This window comes from Diplotaxodon limnothrissa, linkage group LG5 (assembly GCF_057381915.1).
Source record: "Diplotaxodon limnothrissa isolate DT_005_m linkage group LG5, D_limnothrissa_male_GT1.1, whole genome shotgun sequence".
NCBI classification, from domain to species: Eukaryota; Metazoa; Chordata; class Actinopteri; order Cichliformes; family Cichlidae; genus Diplotaxodon; species Diplotaxodon limnothrissa.
Window position 1 is genome coordinate 25,152,972 of NC_140600.1, and position 18,641 is coordinate 25,171,612.

The 18,641-nt window shown below is 41.2% G+C and overlaps 1 protein-coding gene across 1 annotated transcript in view; it reads left to right on the forward strand.

Moving 5' to 3' along the window:
- The window catches only part of cacna2d2a (calcium channel, voltage-dependent, alpha 2/delta subunit 2a), a 175,668-nt gene that overhangs the window by 36,917 nt on the left and 120,110 nt on the right, over nucleotides 1-18,641 (forward strand). The window contains exon 3 of the mRNA XM_085354357.1: nucleotides 17,333-17,449. Within this exon, the coding sequence (XP_085210483.1) occupies nucleotides 17,333-17,449 (117 nt within the window). The remainder of the gene's footprint in view (nucleotides 1-17,332; nucleotides 17,450-18,641) is intronic.

Here is an 18,641-nt window from a genome sequence, read left to right on the forward strand (position 1 = left end):
GAGCTGGGACCAAAGTAACAAAGGTCACCATCAGTAACACACTACAACGGCAGGGAATCAAATCCCGCAGTGCCAGACGTGTTCCGCTGCTGAAGCCAGTGCATGTCCAGGCCCGTCTGAAGTTTGCCAGAGAGCACATGGATGATACAGCAGAGGATTGGGAGAATGTCATGTGGTCAGATGAAACCAAAGTAGAACTTTTTGGTATAAACTCAACTCGTCGTGTTTGGAGGAAGAAGAATACTGAGTTGCATCCCAAGAACACCATACCTACTGTGAAGCATGGGGGTGGAAACATCATGCTATGGGGCTGTTTTTCTGCCAAGGGGACAGGACGACTGATCCATGTTAAGGACAGAATGAATGGGGCCATGTATCGTGAGATTTTGAGCCAAAACCTCCTTCCATCAGTGAGAACTTTGAAGATGAAACGAGGCTGGGTCTTCCAACATGACAATGATCCAAAACACACCGCCCGGGCAACAAAGGAGTGGCTCCGTAAGAAGCATTTGAAAGTCCTGGAGTGGCCTAGCCAGTCTCCAGACCTCAACCCCATAGAAAATCTGTGGCGGGAGTTGAAAGTCCCTGTTGCTCGGCGACAGCCCCAAAACATCACTGCTCTCGAGATGATCTGCATGGAGGAATGGGCCAAAATACCAGCTACTGTGTGTGCAAACCTGGTAAAGACCTATAGTAAACGTTTGACCTCTGTTATTGCCAACAAAGGTTATGTTACAAAGTATTGAGTTGTATTTTTGTTATTGACCAAATACTTATTTTCCACCCTGATTTACGAATAAATTCTTTACAAATCCTACCATGTGGATTCATGGATTTTTTTTTCACATTCTGTCTCTCACAGTTGAAGTGTACCTCTGGTGCAAATTACTGACCTCTGTCATCATTTTAAGTGGGGGAACTTGCACAATCGGTGGCTGACTAAATACTTTTTTGCCCCACTGTAATAGCTCCTCATTGACCTCTGCTGCTCTAATACCTCTATGAAGCCTTATCTCCAAATTATAGCTGATCCATGCTTGGCTGTTTCTGGCTGTGCAAGTTGCTTACTCTTAGCTCATTATTCATCTCATATTTACTCATGTTTTACAAGGGAGAACTTAACAGGGGAGATTTAGGTTAACTCGTCTTATTTAAAGAGCTGACAAAAGCAGTAACGCTGCCAGGAAGGTAGTATTTTTTTAATACGTATAGTCCAGCGCGGTGGAAACGGATAGTCACTCCAGGTTAAAATCTAACACTAAAGCTTGGCAGAGATGGTCAGAGACCGGAGGAGCAGTTTATGCAGCGTAGGACAGATTAGGCTTCGGTGTAACAGATGCTGTATAGATATGAGCTAACGGACAGAAACAGACAGATTGCGTGTAAAAGCAGCAGTGCCTATATTTTGTGTCACAGATTACCTAAGAACATTAGCATGAGCAGTGAACTGCAAACCAAAAATAATGCAATTGGACATTGGATATTTAAAAACATAATGAACCAAAGCTGCTATCTTTGCTATAGTATTTGTGGATGTGCTGAAAGTCATGCTGAGAGAAGTCTAGTTCCTGTCAAAGTACATTTTCCTGCTAACCCTTCGTATCAATGGTTTAAAACAAGTCAACCTAACAGACTGATGGACAGCTGCCAGGCTTCATCAGTGGCGTGGAAGTTGCGCAGTAATTAGTCAAATGAGGAGGAAGTGGAGGAGACAATACAGAAAGAGAAGCCCCCTGGGGCTCTGTCTCCTCATCAAGAGGACCGCCGTGGCCATTCAAACACACACACAGTGAAAACACAGCCACTCAAACGCTAATTAAACCAACATATATATACCGCAACATCTAGAGTCACACACAAAATGAAGCACGTATGCCACCCAATAAGGTACATGCTCACACATGCTCTCGCACAGGCTGACACTGATCACATGTTACTTTGCTGCTGCTGTGAGTTAATGCGATGGGATGGGAGATGAAATTTGGATGATTGTATGTGTGATATACAGCAGGCCCTGACAGAGACATTACTGTGACAATATGCAGGCAGTTTTAGTGCCGCATAAACTATTGAATAGGGGGTGTTGATGGGGAGGGGGCTGAGGAAGTCAAGAAAATAAGAGAAATGGGCGATGGAAGAATTATAGGGAGGATATTTTTGCTGCTGTCTATTTGAGAAAAGCTAGTGGATGGAAAAAACAATTCCCTACCATCAGCAAGTTAATAAAAAGGCTGCAGTTTATCTCTGTCTAAAAGACAAATACCCTGACTGAGGCAGGATGGAAGGGAGGAGAGGAGCAGGGGTGAGGCTGCCCCACATTTACCTTCGTCCTTCCCCGCTCCAACAAGTCACTTACTATGAATCCCTCAGTCCGATATTTGCTAACCGGCTGGCTGGTTTTCAGCGAACAATTCTGGGATCACACACCACTTCTGCATGACCCTTTGGTTGTGTTGACAGGGCTAATTAATGAATTCATACTAAACCTGGCAGTTAAAAGATTGCTGTGGGCTCCATCTGTCCAGTTGGTCAGATTTGCGGTTCAGCATAGCGAACGTCCCCTCACATCCCCACATGCAGTATTGGCATGCATTGTTTTTTAAAAGAGTCATTTTTAAAATCTTCTTTTTTCTCTTTTTTTGAATTAGTTAAGTTGTGCGACACTTCTTGTAAAGGGTGTTTTATTCCGGGATGGTTGAGCTATAATGTTGAGTAAATTATGACCCAGATTTTTACATCACTACAAGTGCAAACACTTTGGGGACCTCCGTATCTTGTAAAATGTGACACGAGTAAGCTCTGTTCGATCACTATCACTGCACGTCCAACTAAAATGTGGGGAAAGATGGCGAATTTAAATAGTCTGATGAGATTTGTATGAGACCGTACCTGCAGGTGAATAGGCTATGTCAGCACGGAGATTAAGCGAGGCTAAGCGTATGCAAAGTCCTGTCTCTGTGGGCTGTTTGTTCATGTGTGTGTGGCTTTGGTTGTGTGTATGCAAATGTTGTTTCCCTTTGTTTAAACCTGTTTGTATCACTGGATGACAATCCCTCTGATAATGTTACAGAAGCCAACACACCCTTACCCCCAATCCCCCTCTGCCGGATTTCATCCTTCTGTTTCTTTCTTGCTCCGGTTTCAAACTCTCCCCATGGGGTTTATGTAAATATTTAGCCCAGCCTTACTCTCACATGATGGGTGCCCGGATGGAGTCTGCTCTGATTTACTTTGTGTTGGGACAGGCACCCTGGATTGCCTCTGAGGCTGTACTCAGATGTTTATTTTTCTTTCTTTTCCCCCCCGCCTCTACTCAATGCCCAACAATATCTGGCTGTGACACTTTGTGGCTGACCCAGGCTCATTTGCACCTCTGTCACTATTTTAATATTCTTTGAAAGCATTTCATGTGTAGAGCAGCTGTTTTTTCGCCAACATTTCTAAAGCCGCTTTTAAACAAGCCCCGCAAACCCGCTCACGACCAAATTGGCACGATGCGTAAAGAGTAAATAAAAACAGGAAGCAATGATTTGCAAATTATTGCCTTCAATGTTTTAATGAAAAAAGTATAAAGACAACAAATAAATGACAAAATTATATTCTAGTTTTGAAACAAAATGTGGGCTCGTTTTCAATTTTCAGTTTACGCAGGAGGACACACACACACACACACACACACACACACACACACACTAGGGCTGAACGATATATCGCATTTGCGATAATATCGCGACATGATCAAGTGCAATTTTCTAACCGCAAAGGCTGCGATTATACTCTGGACATGTCCAAATTCATGGGCTGCATCCTCCTGAGGCCGCATTTGTAGACCGATTACGTCACAGCGACGCGCCGAAGGCTGTCCAAATTACTACCATATCCCAGAATTCATAGCGCGGCCCAGCCAAACTCCAGTTTCCAGCAATGGCGGCCGCTACTAAGTTTTAAAATTACTCATACTAATCTTTCTGGGTCACAAAATAAACTTTTAAAATATTTTCAGGCGAGAAAGTAGTTGTGTAAACATCAAATATCTGCTCGGTTTATCAAGATATCCCATATTTGCAAAAGTGCTTCGACGTTTTCAGAGGCGTCTGCTACCCACCAGCTCGACAGCTAGCCGGGAGCTCGAGGGTTACTGATGCGGCCGAGAACGGCACAACTCCCGGCACATCATTTTCAGATCACCGCGGAGTTTCGCTGCTCGGGTTAAACGTAATATATAAGTCACTTAGACAACCTAAAAATGTTATTGTTGGGCTTTTTTCAGTGTTTTGTTTGTTCGTGAGTAAATCGGTTTGGCTGAGATTAAAGTTATTAGATTAGATAAAATAAAACTTTATTAATCCCCCGGTGGGTTCCTCCTTGGTTTTCACACAGCTGACTAAACGTCAAACAGAAAACTTATTAAACAGAAGTATGAGACAGTCGAGAATTTACACCAGTGTCTGGTTATATTTTAGATAGCAAGAAGCAGACGGCCGAGTTTATTAAACTCCACCGAGACAGCGGTGACGCTAATCAGAACTAGCCTTCTGATTCAGAAGGCTAGACCGTCCAATTTCACGCCTTTTAAATTTTAAAGGCGTGTTTGTGTGTGTGTTTATACAATTGCTATTATGTTTGCACTTTATGTGTAATGTTACTGACTGCAGAGATCAGTAAGATGTGTGTATTTTTTATTTATTAGTTTTATTTATTTAATATTATTTTTTAATTGAATGACTGTCTAGTAGTTCACAGATGTCGAAAAACTGAGTGTGGTAAAGCCACTGATTTTGTTTATGTATATTTCTGCAATCTGCACATTGTACTGACTTTCATTTTAATGTTTACACCAGGGTTCCTTGTCAGCACTTTATGCTCAGATGTTTGTAAGCTAAAAATAAACTATTGTGTATGTTCAAATATACTGTTGTGATTGAAGAAGTTAAATAAAAATGTCAGTCATCAATTCATGCATCACCTCATGTCATCATAACAGAGGTCTGTCTTCCAGGAAAGAACAGTTTAAAATTAATGTAATATAGTATTGGCCATACTATATGATGTATTGCTTGTCTTTGTTTAATAATACAGAAGACAAAGACCTTAAAAAATAATCGCATATCGCATCGCAATCGCAATATTGGGGCAAAAAATCGCAATTAGATTATTTTCCATAATCGTTCAGCCCTAACACACACACACACACACACACACACACACACACACACACACACACACACACACACACAGCCTTCCCAGCACTGACAAGGATAGCCAGAGGAGCAGTTTATGCAGCTTCCGTGATTTTGCCTTCTATAAAAGTGAAAATTGAGTTTGATTGAAGTCGGAGAGCTATTAGATTTTGTGGCGTCTGCTCAGCTCCGCCCTCCCCAACACACATCTAAAGCGAGGGGAGGGGAACTTGTGCGACCATAAATGACATCAAAATGCAGTACACAGACACTTTCACTAAGCTGAAATGAAACAAGTACACTTAAATTTGGGGAATTACATTAACCAAACATTCATATGCATGCCCCCACCACTGCTTTGAGAAACTTCTCTACGACGTAATTGTTGGTAAAGACACTGACATTTTAAACAGATTTGGGTGGGGGGGTGTTTACCTCTTTTTAAAAAAACAATACACAACCGTTCACAGAGCTGGTTGCTGTAGTTTTGAAAAGTGGAATATTTTTCAATTCTTGCTTAGTTCCTTTTTTCTTGTATGCTGTAGATGTTAGAGGGGCCAGCTCAGTGTGCTGACTCTGACTACAGATGCATGTTGTAGTCTGCAGTGTGGTTGGACATTATTATGATGGGTCAGCAAAGCCTCTCCTGTAAAGCATGGAGTGAATGGCATCTTAGCATTTAGTATTAATGGAGTCTTTACAGATTTGCAGTTTAGCCATGCCACGTACAGGCACCGTAGGAACTGCAATTTAACTGCACTGGATAGTCCCTATATTTTTTAATCCAGAGGATGTTGTTATTTTTAGGCCATAAGGCCACCTTAAATAAGCTTTAATTTTGGGAATGGCTGGGGGTCAGGTGGTAGAGCAGGTTGTCTACAGGTGGATCAGTAGATCTTGGGCATGATACTGAACCTCGTGTTGCTCCCAGGGCACCTATTAGTGTGTGAGTGTGTGTGAAAAGCAGCGATTAATGTGTGTGTGACTGGGGGATGAGACTTGTTGTAGAAACTGATTTGAGCGCTCAAAATGGAGTCGAATGCTGCTATATAAGTGCTACTTATCATTTGGCCACAGAGGAGATGACTTTAGTGTTTTTTTAAGCCTGAGTGCATAAAAGAAACATGATCAACATGTGTGAAGAAGGTAGCTGTGGATGTAGTGTAAGGTACTCGAATGAGTAAAAAAACACCAGTCCATAGTCCTGAGGACATGTAATGTTGATGTATGTGAGTAGGCGTCTGTCTCTCCTCCACTGTGCCCACACAGGTACAGAGTGGTACTCCTCCACACATAGGCTGTGAGTCTTTTGCTGACATGAAAAGTTGTTAAGGGGGACATAAAGTAGTATCCCTGCAAACACAGTTACCTTAAGCACAAATTTAAAATCAAATTAGCAGGCACGCACCTTGATTTCAAATGGGGCAAAGGTGCGACCTAAACTTGTGTGTCAGTTTTATGCAAAGATGCTTACGTTACACAATAGCGAGGCATATTTAACCGAACATGAATTGTTAATGCTGATATTGATTTGATGGATTATTCTGAAAGCGAGCTAAAATCGCCTTGATTCTCAAGCTATTGACAATCACTCAGATCTCTGGTCTCCAAGGTCATCATCCATCAGCACGGCCCTACACCAAAAAAATGTTTCTCTCAGCCTTATGCTGCTTTATGTGCAGAAATTCAAAAGCTGACAGACCTGCCATGTTTGGTCATGGCTGCTCAGCTGTGATCTGGCCGTCCATGTGCATTCACTGAATGAAAAGTGCAGAAATTCAAAGAAAATTCAACAGCAAAACATAAAGCTTCAGTATTGTTTTTGGCTCATACAGATGTATGAACCATCTTCCTGGTGTGCTACATTCTGATCTGTTTGCGTGATGCGGTGCCTGCCCTGGTATACAGGAGCAAAGAGGGACATAGGAGTAAAGTATATGTCATCAAAGCAGGCGACAGATTAATTGGGTGCGTGTTGTCCATTTCTTTTCCTCCTCTGTCTCAAAGGGATAGAAAACCTCCTTGTGTTACTAACTTAACAGTAGCAGTTAGGGTCTGCTTTTTTCTGCATCTGACTGGACTTTCAGAGTCCTATTGAACTGTAAGAGCTTTCTGGTGTGTTGTGTCTTATCGAGCTCCTCTGAGGGCCCGCTGCTCCCTATGTGTTCTTTCTTATTGAACTCTTCCTGGGGCCTCTGGAAGCCCGGTCTGCTCGACAGAACCCACTAATATTCCTTAATGATGTGGCATCAGTCTCTGTCAACTTCTGCGTCGCCGCAGCCAGACGTGGCCTATTGTGGCTGACTTCACAGAGAGATAAGCAGTCCTCTCCTTTAGACACAGGCGAAGGCACAATAACATCAGCACTGCTGAGGAACATCAGTGCTACCGGCAAACATAGCAAAAAAAAAAAGTCAACAAACAAGTCTTTATAAAAAGTGTCAGAGGCAGAGAGAAATGGTTTTCATTTTTTTATCATTTTCACTGTTTTGCCTTTCCTCTGCTCTGTTGATGACAGGAGGAACATTTTGAAATATTCAAGGTTTGTGTGATAACATGAGTCGGTACTGAAATGTTATGCAGCATTAACAATTTAAAAAAAAAATAGTATGGAAATTGACTTGCAGAGCGGTGGACTGCTTTGATGAAAATTTGAAGCCAGCTAAATCTGCATACCACTTTTTAACAGTCTTTTTTTTTTTTGAAGTCTTGTCACCCTCTGTCTTTCCATCTGCGTGTTTACAGTGACACTTAGGGCTTGGCACATTGAAACCAGTCATCAGGGCTAATGATGAGAATGTGAGTATGTGCGACGCTGCACAGAGGGTGTGAGTTTGCAGACAAGCACATTTGTATCTCTCGCTGTGTGTGCAATTTTTCAGAACTTGAATGTCCCGACTGCCAGTGAAAGCATATTGGTGGCGATTGGCAGAGATACTGTCGTATCCTGTGTGAGCGTTAGCGGCAGAAGGTTTGACTGGCTGTCAGAGGCGCTCTGGAGAGCCACCTCTCCTCTTTTCCTGTGAGAATGACAGGCCTGCACAGAAAGCTGTCTAAGCGTCACAGATTCCAGCCAACAGCATAACTGATTAACGCTGCTAATTTGCTCCACATTTTCCAGTACGTGAATATCATTCCTCTTTACAAAAAAAGGACGGGCACCGCTTAACAGTCACATCCACATCTTGTCTGTTTTGATTGTAATTTTTATACTGTAAAATGCTGCTCAGAGCTGTCATGTCTGTGTATTATAAATGGGACTTAACCATGCCTCTAATCTTTCAGTGGGGGGGGGACGACATCAATCATCGGCCTACTTTCGTGTCTATAAATGCATAAAATGATTTGTATTTGTTGCCTTTATATTGTGGTGATGTGAACTGCAGAAGCTGCCCTATATAGTGGGGGGAAATAAATAAGTTTAAGTACTCTTCCTGAATTCAATTTAACCCTTACCCTTTACTTGAGCTTCTTTTTTTTTTACTTGAGTTGTACCCTACAATATATTGGATTGAAAGAGTCCTACTCCACATCACCAGCCCTGGGTTTTAGCCCTGGGATTCAACATCACTTGAATTGGAAACCCCTGGGGTTGATTTACACAAAAATTGCTTTGGTCCTACAGAAGGTAAAAATGTGGATTCCTCTAATAAATCTATTGTGACACAGTGTAAGTCAGATGTAAGTAGTATACTAAGTAGTGTTTTCTCTGGAAACATTAAGTAAAAATATAAAATAACTGCTTAATACTTTAATATAACAGTAGTTAAAGTAACTTAACCTTAGATCTCATCGTAAGCTGCACAATATTGTCAAATAGTAAAACTGAAAAATATTTTGGAACTGTAAGCAGCTGCTTTTTCACCGTGTAAGCACATCAGTAATTTCTATCCACTGATGCTGTTTCTGTCAAATGGAGTGCAACTAGTGAGTGCTCCAGCGATGCTCGGTGGAGTCTTTTGTTTACTTTACATCACCAGCTGCTCATATCTCCTACTTCATAGTCAGGTTGTGCTCAAAGGTGTGCTTTTGTCTCCAGTGGTGAAACAAGTTTGCCGTTTCCACCTTTAGCGGGAACAGTTTTCTTGTATATTTTGCATAGCACTGTAGTTGTTTAGAAGTTGAAGGAGCTCCCTTTTTAGATACTAAGTCATCACGGGAGGTGACATGTGTCTCTTGCTCTCAAACAGGCTCCAGACAAGGATGAGGGACCATAAACTACACCAATGATATTGGGATATGATAGTTTTAGATCACGTAAGAATTTATACCAGTATTACTGCAGATGATGTAACATGGCAAAGTGTATTTTATTATGGGCAGTTGACAATGCAGTCAGGTAAGCATCCATTCAGATATAGTGTCATCTGAACCAAAATTCTACTTCCTTAAAAGACTGACTACAGTGACCACGAAAACAATGAATCAGCCTTACGCAGCTATGCAGCGCTCACCTTTCCATTCGCACTGAAGGATTCTTAGTTTGTTCTTATATTTTCCAAATGTTCACATTATTGTCCCATTTAAATCAGTTTATATAACAATCTGTATTTTTATGCACATTAATCCTGATTGCAGTGGAAGGGAAGGGATTCTCCACATGATATATGTAAATATGCCAAACTGGAGCTCCAGGGGGGACTTTTAGTTTTAGTTTAGCTTTAGTATTTAGTGGTCTAAGTACTGCAAGAGCTACTGTGTAAAAATAGAAATAGATGAAAACATGGACAGGCTTTACTGCAGTATTTGAAGTGGAGAGTGTTGACCAGCATCAGTATTCAGTATTGAATTCAGTATTCTTGATTATATCTGAATAAAGTACTTATTTTGTATTTATTTTATATGAAACTAGACAAAACATATTCAAAAATCCAATTATGTGCATCAAGTACAGTTAAATTCACTACTCATATTGGTAGGCTTAGTTGGATTTCATAGCTATAGTTGGATTATAGATGCACAGCACATCAGTAAGTGAACAGACCTCTAATATTTCTGCTGTTATTTATTTTTACAAGCCCAGAGTGCCTGAAGTGGTTTGCCTCAGCTGAAACACTGCATATGATTTTCAGAAGAGTTGCCAGCGACTGCGTTTGTGTGTTTTTTTTCCTCCGGTAGCTGCCCCATTACCTGAGCGAGTCAAGCTCTAAAGCCCTCAAATATAATTTCACACAGGCTGATGTACTTATGGCCCTTCAGCGATGATGGTCACTCATCTCCAACCTCTAGGTAAAGGGTATTTAAAGCTCCTCAGGCCCTTCATGCCAGCATTACCATGCGCTGTCAGTCTACACCCAATACTCCTCCAGCACAATTCTCATTGGCCGGCCAGAGCTTAGTCTAGCTGACAGCGCTGCTCAATCCTCTCCCGGAGTAAACAGAAACCTCATCTGCTTGTTGAAGGAGATTGTAATGGCCAACCTGTCGGATAGATGAGTACCCTACACTACTATCGGCCTTTATTTGTTGTGGTTTTTTATGAGTGTATGTACAGCGATGATGGAGATAAGTTTGCCTTTCATCAGGTAAACATAATAAAAAAGTAGAGAGAAACTGATACCAGCAGGGCTTATGTGACAGCAGGGCACGATTAAAAAAAATAGGCATAGGTCACCGGAGAAGGAGACATGATGTGTAGGTGGATACAGTGCAGCGGTGTCATGCTCATTTAAACTGAAAGAGCACTTGCCAGCACAGGTATATTTAACTGACATCTAATCTGTAGACTTATGTAAATATGGTCTTGAAGGGGCAAATGGATGAAATGATAATTACCATTAACCAGACAAACTTGAATAGCTGGAAAAAACTTATAATTTCAATGTATTTAACATATAATTAATTATTAAAATAGAATTTATTATGCATTTAGACAGCAGCGCTATGGGGAATGTTTAGTGAAGTAGATCAAATTTCACCACAAAGAGAGATCATGGTAATATGCGGTGCAGCACACACTAACCCTGTGAGGTGTTTTTCCTTGGCAAACAGCAGCGTGTATTATGGGCAACAGAATCCAAGTAGTTTGAGATTTTAGTAGGTGTTCTGCTTTTATTTTAGACCTGCACGTACCAACCTAATGTTTGCTGCACAAGCCAATTTTCATATATTTTGGACCAATGACAATAGTTGACTTAATTTCTTAATGGTTAGCCGACTCTGCGCTTTGAGGAGGTAATTAAGGAGTGCATTTTCCGACATGTCTGTTTGATGAGTATAGCAGTATAGCAGCAGACGCTGCACAATTATGCACTCCATTTGAATGATTTTTAATTCCCTAAATGATGGCAGTTGCATTAGAGCAGTGTCTCTTTCCTGTAAAAATCCTCCCCAAAGCTATATTTTGATAAAGAGGATTCGCAAACGAGGAACGATAAAAACACTGACCTCACTATAAGTCGTGGCGGATAAAGTGATTTGGAATTTGTACATTAAGCATTATGAATTTTTATCGATCTCTCTCTTTGTGTTTTGTTTCAAGGATCAGGATAGAGAAAGTCCTGTTTGTAATGTCCCCGAGACTGCCATGAATCTTCCAGGGTGAGGCGGACCCAGAAAGTACTACCGCACATTAAGGGAATGAATATTGATTTAAAACCAAATTTGACATGGTTTTAAAATTGACTAGAAAAATGCATCACTTAAAAGAGTCAGGGGTTTGTAGTCTGTCAATGGAGCGGAAAAAATTCGCTTTTGTTTTATGGTTTAATAAGATTCCATTAATGGCTTCTTGCACCTTGGAGAAAAAAAAGGTCTGAAGCAGGGGTAATGAGTAATTTATCTGTGTGTGTGAATTCAGAGTGGGACAAAATAATGGTTTGGCGATATTTTCCAAGCTTCCTTTTTCAATATGGTATCAAAATCTGGTGCCCGATGCTGTTATTTCTTAACAAGTTCTTCAAAAAAGATTCCCACGGCAGCTTAACTCACCAGACTCACAAATTCATGACTCTTTCTTGTGGTCCTTATCAAACGAATGAGGGGATCGTCAATATAAGTTAACCAGAGAAGAAGAAAAACTCATAAGGATAAAATGGCAGACAACTTAAACAACTAATTGAATTGACATTTTATTTATGTCACCAAATGAGTTTCCTCCAAATGGTCTCTGGGCTGTGGAGCTCGGTATTCCTCGATATTGAAAGGAGCCAGCGGAGGTGTTTTGAGGATGCCTCCCAAGTGAGGTGTTTCTGGCATGTCCAACCCAGGGCAAACCCTGGACACGCTGGAAAGATTAAGACTCTCTGCTGGCTTGGATGCTACTCGGTGTCCCTCCGAAGAGCTGGAAGAGGTGACTGGGGAGAAAAGTGATGTCTAAGCATCTCTGCTAATGACTGTTGTCTACATGTTGTAGCTGTTTACTGTCACCAGGGGGCAGTGTCACAAACAACCCATCTGTGGGACACTCTTGCTCGTTCTGTTCTTGGTCCTTGCCGATGTAGAGAAGAGTACGGTAGCTCCAAGAGGTCAAACAGACTGCAGCTGCAAATTATATGAATCATGCGATTACAACACATAATACCTTCATCATGTAATCCCTGACAACACTGATGAACCCTCGTGTTCTGGTTTCTGTCACTTCCACAGCTGGTTCGCCACATTATTATGTTCCCAGAAAGACTTCCGTTTTGTTTTGTGTGCTTTTGCAGGGTTTTTCTGTTTGCTGGTGTTAAGTAGCAGTCCATTTGACCTCTCAGGGCCACCGTAGAAGAGACCGTTATAACAAGCTGAGCTGAAGTAAAACCAGATATTAAAAACATCAAAAACATGTCACCTGCAGCCGTTGTCTGTGCTTCTTATGCTGTATTTTTTTTATTCTTGATGTTTTTTCAGGCTTCACTCTGAAGACTGCTCCTTTCTTTGTTCTGGCTCACCTTTCAACCAATCAGCATTTGACCAATGCACAGTGTCACCCATGTTTGAAGACGCTGTTTGTAGGTCAAATGTGTGGGCTGTTGTGTTTCTGGAGGACTGCACACAAGAATATTTGCATAGGGTGAAAACCCCTCCCTGTTGTCTCTCTGTGGCAAAATACCTTCAAATCAGACACAACCAATAGACCATAAATTTAGCATCACACTGCTGCACCTGTGACAGAGACCCGGATAGGGAGGTTTTTCTCCTCCAGGTTTAGATATGGTGACGCGTTACGTATAGCTATTTTGCAGTATTTTTAGTATCACGAAATTGCTGTATCGTGGTCAAACTTTTATTGTGGGCAATGTATCACAATAATCTTGAACAGTGAGTGACTCTGTGGTGTGCCAAAAGAAGATTTCACCTTCACATTTCACTTTGTGTTGTTTGAAACTAAGCAAGATCCCTGGTGCTTGAGAGGGCGGCCAACTTAAACATCAGGCAATCTCAACAGAGTGCTCGGCTGGCATGGTTTTAGCTTCTCAGGCTTGCATGTTCAGTGGGCCAGTGGAGGGAGACTGCGTCTGGCTGCTTGCCCAGCTTTCAGCTTGACAGAGACGGATCAAATGGATGGCTGTGATTTCCTTTCCTAATTGTCCAAAGCAACACATCAATCCAACAGAAATGGATTTTTTTTTTAAATTTCAAGCAAGAAATCAGAAGTTCATCAAGTCTTGAATAAATATGTGTTTGGTTTGTAAACGTTCAGTTTTAACCTTTGAGCAAAAAACATTAGTTTTGTTTATGTGCATAAATTTTTGCATCTGTTATTCCAGATATCAGCAGATACTGGGTGATTAGATTAGATCCAATATTTTAATAAATTTCTCTCAGTTCTAAAGTATACAACCACACAGGGGCAATGCAATAATAGCAGGTTGGACCCCTGGAAAGTCTGTAATAGTCAGCATTTGCGGTTGACTGGTGTACAAAAGATATGCATTAAAAAAAAGTACTACTGTTCATTTAGGAGCACTTTAGTCAAAAGAAAATTGGTATTTCCATTAGAAGCAATTTAGAGGCCTCTGTTCTGGAAGAGCATATCTCTCTGCCCTTCATAACCGGAAGCAGGCAGAGTAGCAGCAGCCAGAGCAGGAACCACTCAGTACAGAGGAGGCACGAAGGACAGCCTGTCAGACACAGCATAGAAAAGAGGGGCGGGGCTGTTGGTGGGTTTTGAAGCAGTTTGTAGATGTTCGGTAACTGTGGGCAGCTTAAATAGGACACCCTATTTGAGATTTGTCAAATACAGGGAGTGCAGAATTATTAGGCAAATGAGTATTTTGTCCACATCATCCTCTTCATGCATGTTGTCTTACTCCAAGCTGTATAGGCTCGAAAGCCTACTACCAATTAAGCATATTAGGTGATGTGCATCTCTGTAATGAGAAGGGGTGTGGTCTAATGACATCAACACCCTATATCAGGTGTGCATAATTATTAGGCAACGTCCTTTCCTTTGGCAAAATGGGTCAAAAGAAGGACTTGACAGGCTCAGAAAAGTCAAAAATAGTGAGATATCTTGCAGAGGGATGCAGCAGTCTCAAAATTGCAAAGCTTCTGAAGCGTGATCATCGAACAATCAAGCGTTTCATTCAAAATAGTCAACAGGGTCGCAAGAAGCGTGTGGAAAAACCAAGGCGCAAAATAACTGCCCATGAACTGAGAAAAGTCAAGCGTGCAGCTGCCAAGATGCCACTTGCCACCAGTTTGGCCATATTTCAGAGCTGCAACATCACTGGAGTGCCCAAAAGCACAAGGTGTGCAATACTCAGAGACATGGCCAAGGTAAGAAAGGCTGAAAGACGACCACCACTGAACAAGACACACACGCTGAAACGTCAAGACTGGGCCAAGAAATATCTCAAGACTGGTTTTTCTAAGGTTTTATGGACTGATGAAATGAGAGTGAGTCTTGATGGGCCAGATGGATGGGCCCGTGGCTGGATTGGTAAAGGGCAGAGAGCTCCAGTCCGACTCAGACGCCAGCAAGGTGGAGGTGGAGTACTGGTTTGGGCTGGTATCATCAAAGATGAGCTTGTGGGGCCTTTTCGGGTTGAGGATGGAGTCAAGCTCAACTCCCAGTCCTACTGCCAGTTTCTGGAAGACACCTTCTTCAAGTAGTGGTACAGGAAGAAGTCTGCATCCTTCAAGAAAAACATGATTTCCATGCAGGACAATGCTCCATCACACGCGTCCAAGTACTCCACAGCGTGGCTGGCAAGAAAGGGTATAAAAGAAGAAAAACTAATGACATGGCCACCTTGTTCACCTGATCTGAACCCCATTGAGAACCTGTGGTCCATCATCAAATGTGAGATTTACAAGGAGGGAAAACAGTCCACCTCTCTGAACAGTGTCTGGGAGGCTGTGGTTGCTGCTGCACGCAATGTTGATGGTGAACAGATCAAAACACTGACAGAATCCATGGATGGCAGGCTTTTGAGTGTCCTTGCAAAGAAAGGTGGCTATATTGGTCGCTGATTTGTTTTTGTTTTGTTTTTGAATGTCAGAAATGTATATTTGTGAATGTGGAGATGTTATATTGGTTTCACTGGTAAAAATAAATAATTGAAATGGGTATATATTTGTTTTTTGTTAAGTTGCCTAATAATTATGCACAGTAATAGTCACCTGCACACACAGATATCCCCCTAAAATAGCTAAAACTAAAAACAAACTAAAAACTACTTCCAAAAACATTCAGCTTTGATATTAATGAGTTTTTTGGGTTCATTGAGAACATGGTTGTTGTTCAATAATAAAATTATTCCTCAAAAATACAACTTGCCTAATAATTCTGCACTCCCTGTAGAAATATAGGAAGGCTTCAGTTCAGTCATCTGCTGATGTGGGCTGACAGATCACTGAGATCAGATGATCTGGTGGGGGTTGCGTTAACCTTGACTTTATGGTCTGCCACCTTTGATTTTAAACCAGTCTGAAGCCTTGCTGAAAAAACAACAGGAAAAAATCAATCTCTAAAAACAAGATGAGTATTTAAGAAGCAGCTACTTGAGCCCAATGCTGCACCCTGCTGACTGCTGTTTTTAAGAAGATTTGGAAATTTTCTAATTAATTTTAGACATCTTAGCATCTCCTGAATTAGTTATGACAGCTTGTGTTCATGCTGCGTCAGATCCCCTTTTCTGTATTGTGGAGCTTAACATGCACCTTCATTTTATAATTGATTTGCATGCACGGTGATATGTCCTTATTTATGAAGAGTTTAGTATAAACTAAATTATTACCGATTCTTAGCTTTCAGTATGTGATTGACTGATTGAGGAAGTCAGTAGTACCAGTGAGGCCAGCTAAACACCCTGCAAATGCAGCATTTCAGGCTGACGTGACTCTAATTGCTTTAACATATTCAACAACAACAACAACAGGCTTCTTTTTGGGCTTCCTTCAAAAGAACTATACAAAATGGTTTTATGGAGTGAAAATGGGTCTTGTGGTGTCTTAGGGCAGCAGGATAAGTGGTAATCCCTCGGGTGGTGCTCTGTTGTAGTCTACAGATCCTATAGAGAGCTCTGGCTGCTGAGTCAGCCTTCACAATTCTTCCAGGGGAGCAGACTAATCTCTGTAGCACCGTCCCTTTAAGCGGCCCAAGTATGCACAGTTCTACCTCGGGATATCCATCCTTATCAAACATCCCATTCCCTGGTGGCATCCGAAGCTGATTTTCTATGTGTTTTGCAATGTCCGTCGCTGTTTTAAGTGTTCTTGATTGATTGCTAATTGCTGATTTAGTATAAGTACAATTCCCTTTTTCACATAATCTTCTAGTGATCATAAATTATGCATCTAGATTGATTAAAGTTAATCTGTAGCTAACACAATGGATTGAACTGCAGATATTTGGTCAGCAAGTTGTGAATACCTCTGCTTGTCTCAGAGTTAGAGGCCTAAAGGGTTAACACAGTCGCAATACAAGGTGCTCACCCAGTGGTGAGAATCCGCTGGAGTTTGTGTTTATTTAATTTGAGCCTAACTGCCAGATGCAGCTAGCTAAGTGCTTTGCCATTAAGGCTCTGTTCTGTGTTTAATTCTGCTACAGTGCCGAGGCTTACTGGCATAATGGCAGGTTCCTTACTGCCTGCTCTATAGTAAATGTTTACCATTCTCTGTGCTACATTGTGAATAGGGCAACCTGCTCCTCTGTGATACTCTTAATTAAACAAATGTCTCCAATAACCCGACCTTTGATTCCCCGTGTTTTCTTTTTGCAGATTTATAACGAGAAGAAGAGCCAGTTTGAAATCAAGCGAAACAACCCCAGGGATTTGGTGGAGAGGGTGGCACGGGACATCTCCAAGCTGCTCAACAGCAAGAGAAAAGCCCTGGAGGTAAGAGGATGATGCTCCACATGTATTAAAACACCTGTGCACAAACACATGCTATGCCCCACTGCACACATACATGGTGAGTGTTTTAGATTCTTCTGAAAGGTGAACCTTCTGTGCATACAAATGCATCCGCTGCCGTTATATTTTTCAGTGCCAGCACTCTGAAAGCTCAATTTAATTAATTAAGACTTGCTTGAAGAATCTCCTGCTTTTGTAAATCAGAGTTAGCTGTGATGGATCTAAGGAGTTTTAGGCACGCATTACAATAACGATGTCTTTTTTTGGCTGTGACTACAAATGCTAAATACTTGACAGAAACATATTGGTCAATCATCCATAATTGAATAGTTTCCTGCACATTATAAATGATGCATTGTTTTTATGTTGCAGTTAATCTTTCCTCCTACTTACTTCAAAACAACGGATTTTCTTTAAATTTGATGGAAAAAGCTGCATAGTTTTTCTTTACAGTTAAAATACAGTTTGAGCTAATTATATTTTGTCGACAACTGAGGTAACCGTATTCATGCTTTGTTTTTCAAATTAGTTTTGAGGGGTTTTATTTTTCTGTTAAATGTTGAAGGCGTATATTCTGAAATATAGTTTGTATGGTGTGTGAGAAGGTTATCATTTCAATGTCCCGCATTTTAGGATGTAATTATTACCACTGTTATGCTCAGGCAGTGCTGTGATTAGTTAAAAATGTGTTTCACTCTCCCAGTGGGAGAAGATGAGTGGCAAGTAGGTAAATGAGAAAGTGGAGATGGTTAATTTTTTTAATTTAAATAGACAGAGATAAAGTAAAAGACTGTTTGTAAAATCCACCATTTCAGAATTAGTCCAATCTAATGTCTCCTGTTTAGTATTTTGTTTTGCTGAGCAGAAATATGTTGAAAAATTGTGAAAAACTCGTCACCGCTCGTTCCTGTTTGGTTTAAAGGAGCCAGACTTTCTCGCTCTTAATTAAATGCAATAGAACTATTGAGCAATAGTTCCTCAGGTTCCCTGAAGGTCATTCAAAGGTTTTCTTTGCACATTGGCTGCTTTTTCACTCACTTTCTGTTCAGTCCCTGTACATGACTATTTTCTGAGGAAGGGTTTTAGTTTGATAGGGCCACTTAACACTGGCCTGTGAATCATAAAACACACATGAACCCAATAACAGACATCTTAGCAAATTGTATCTGAAGGT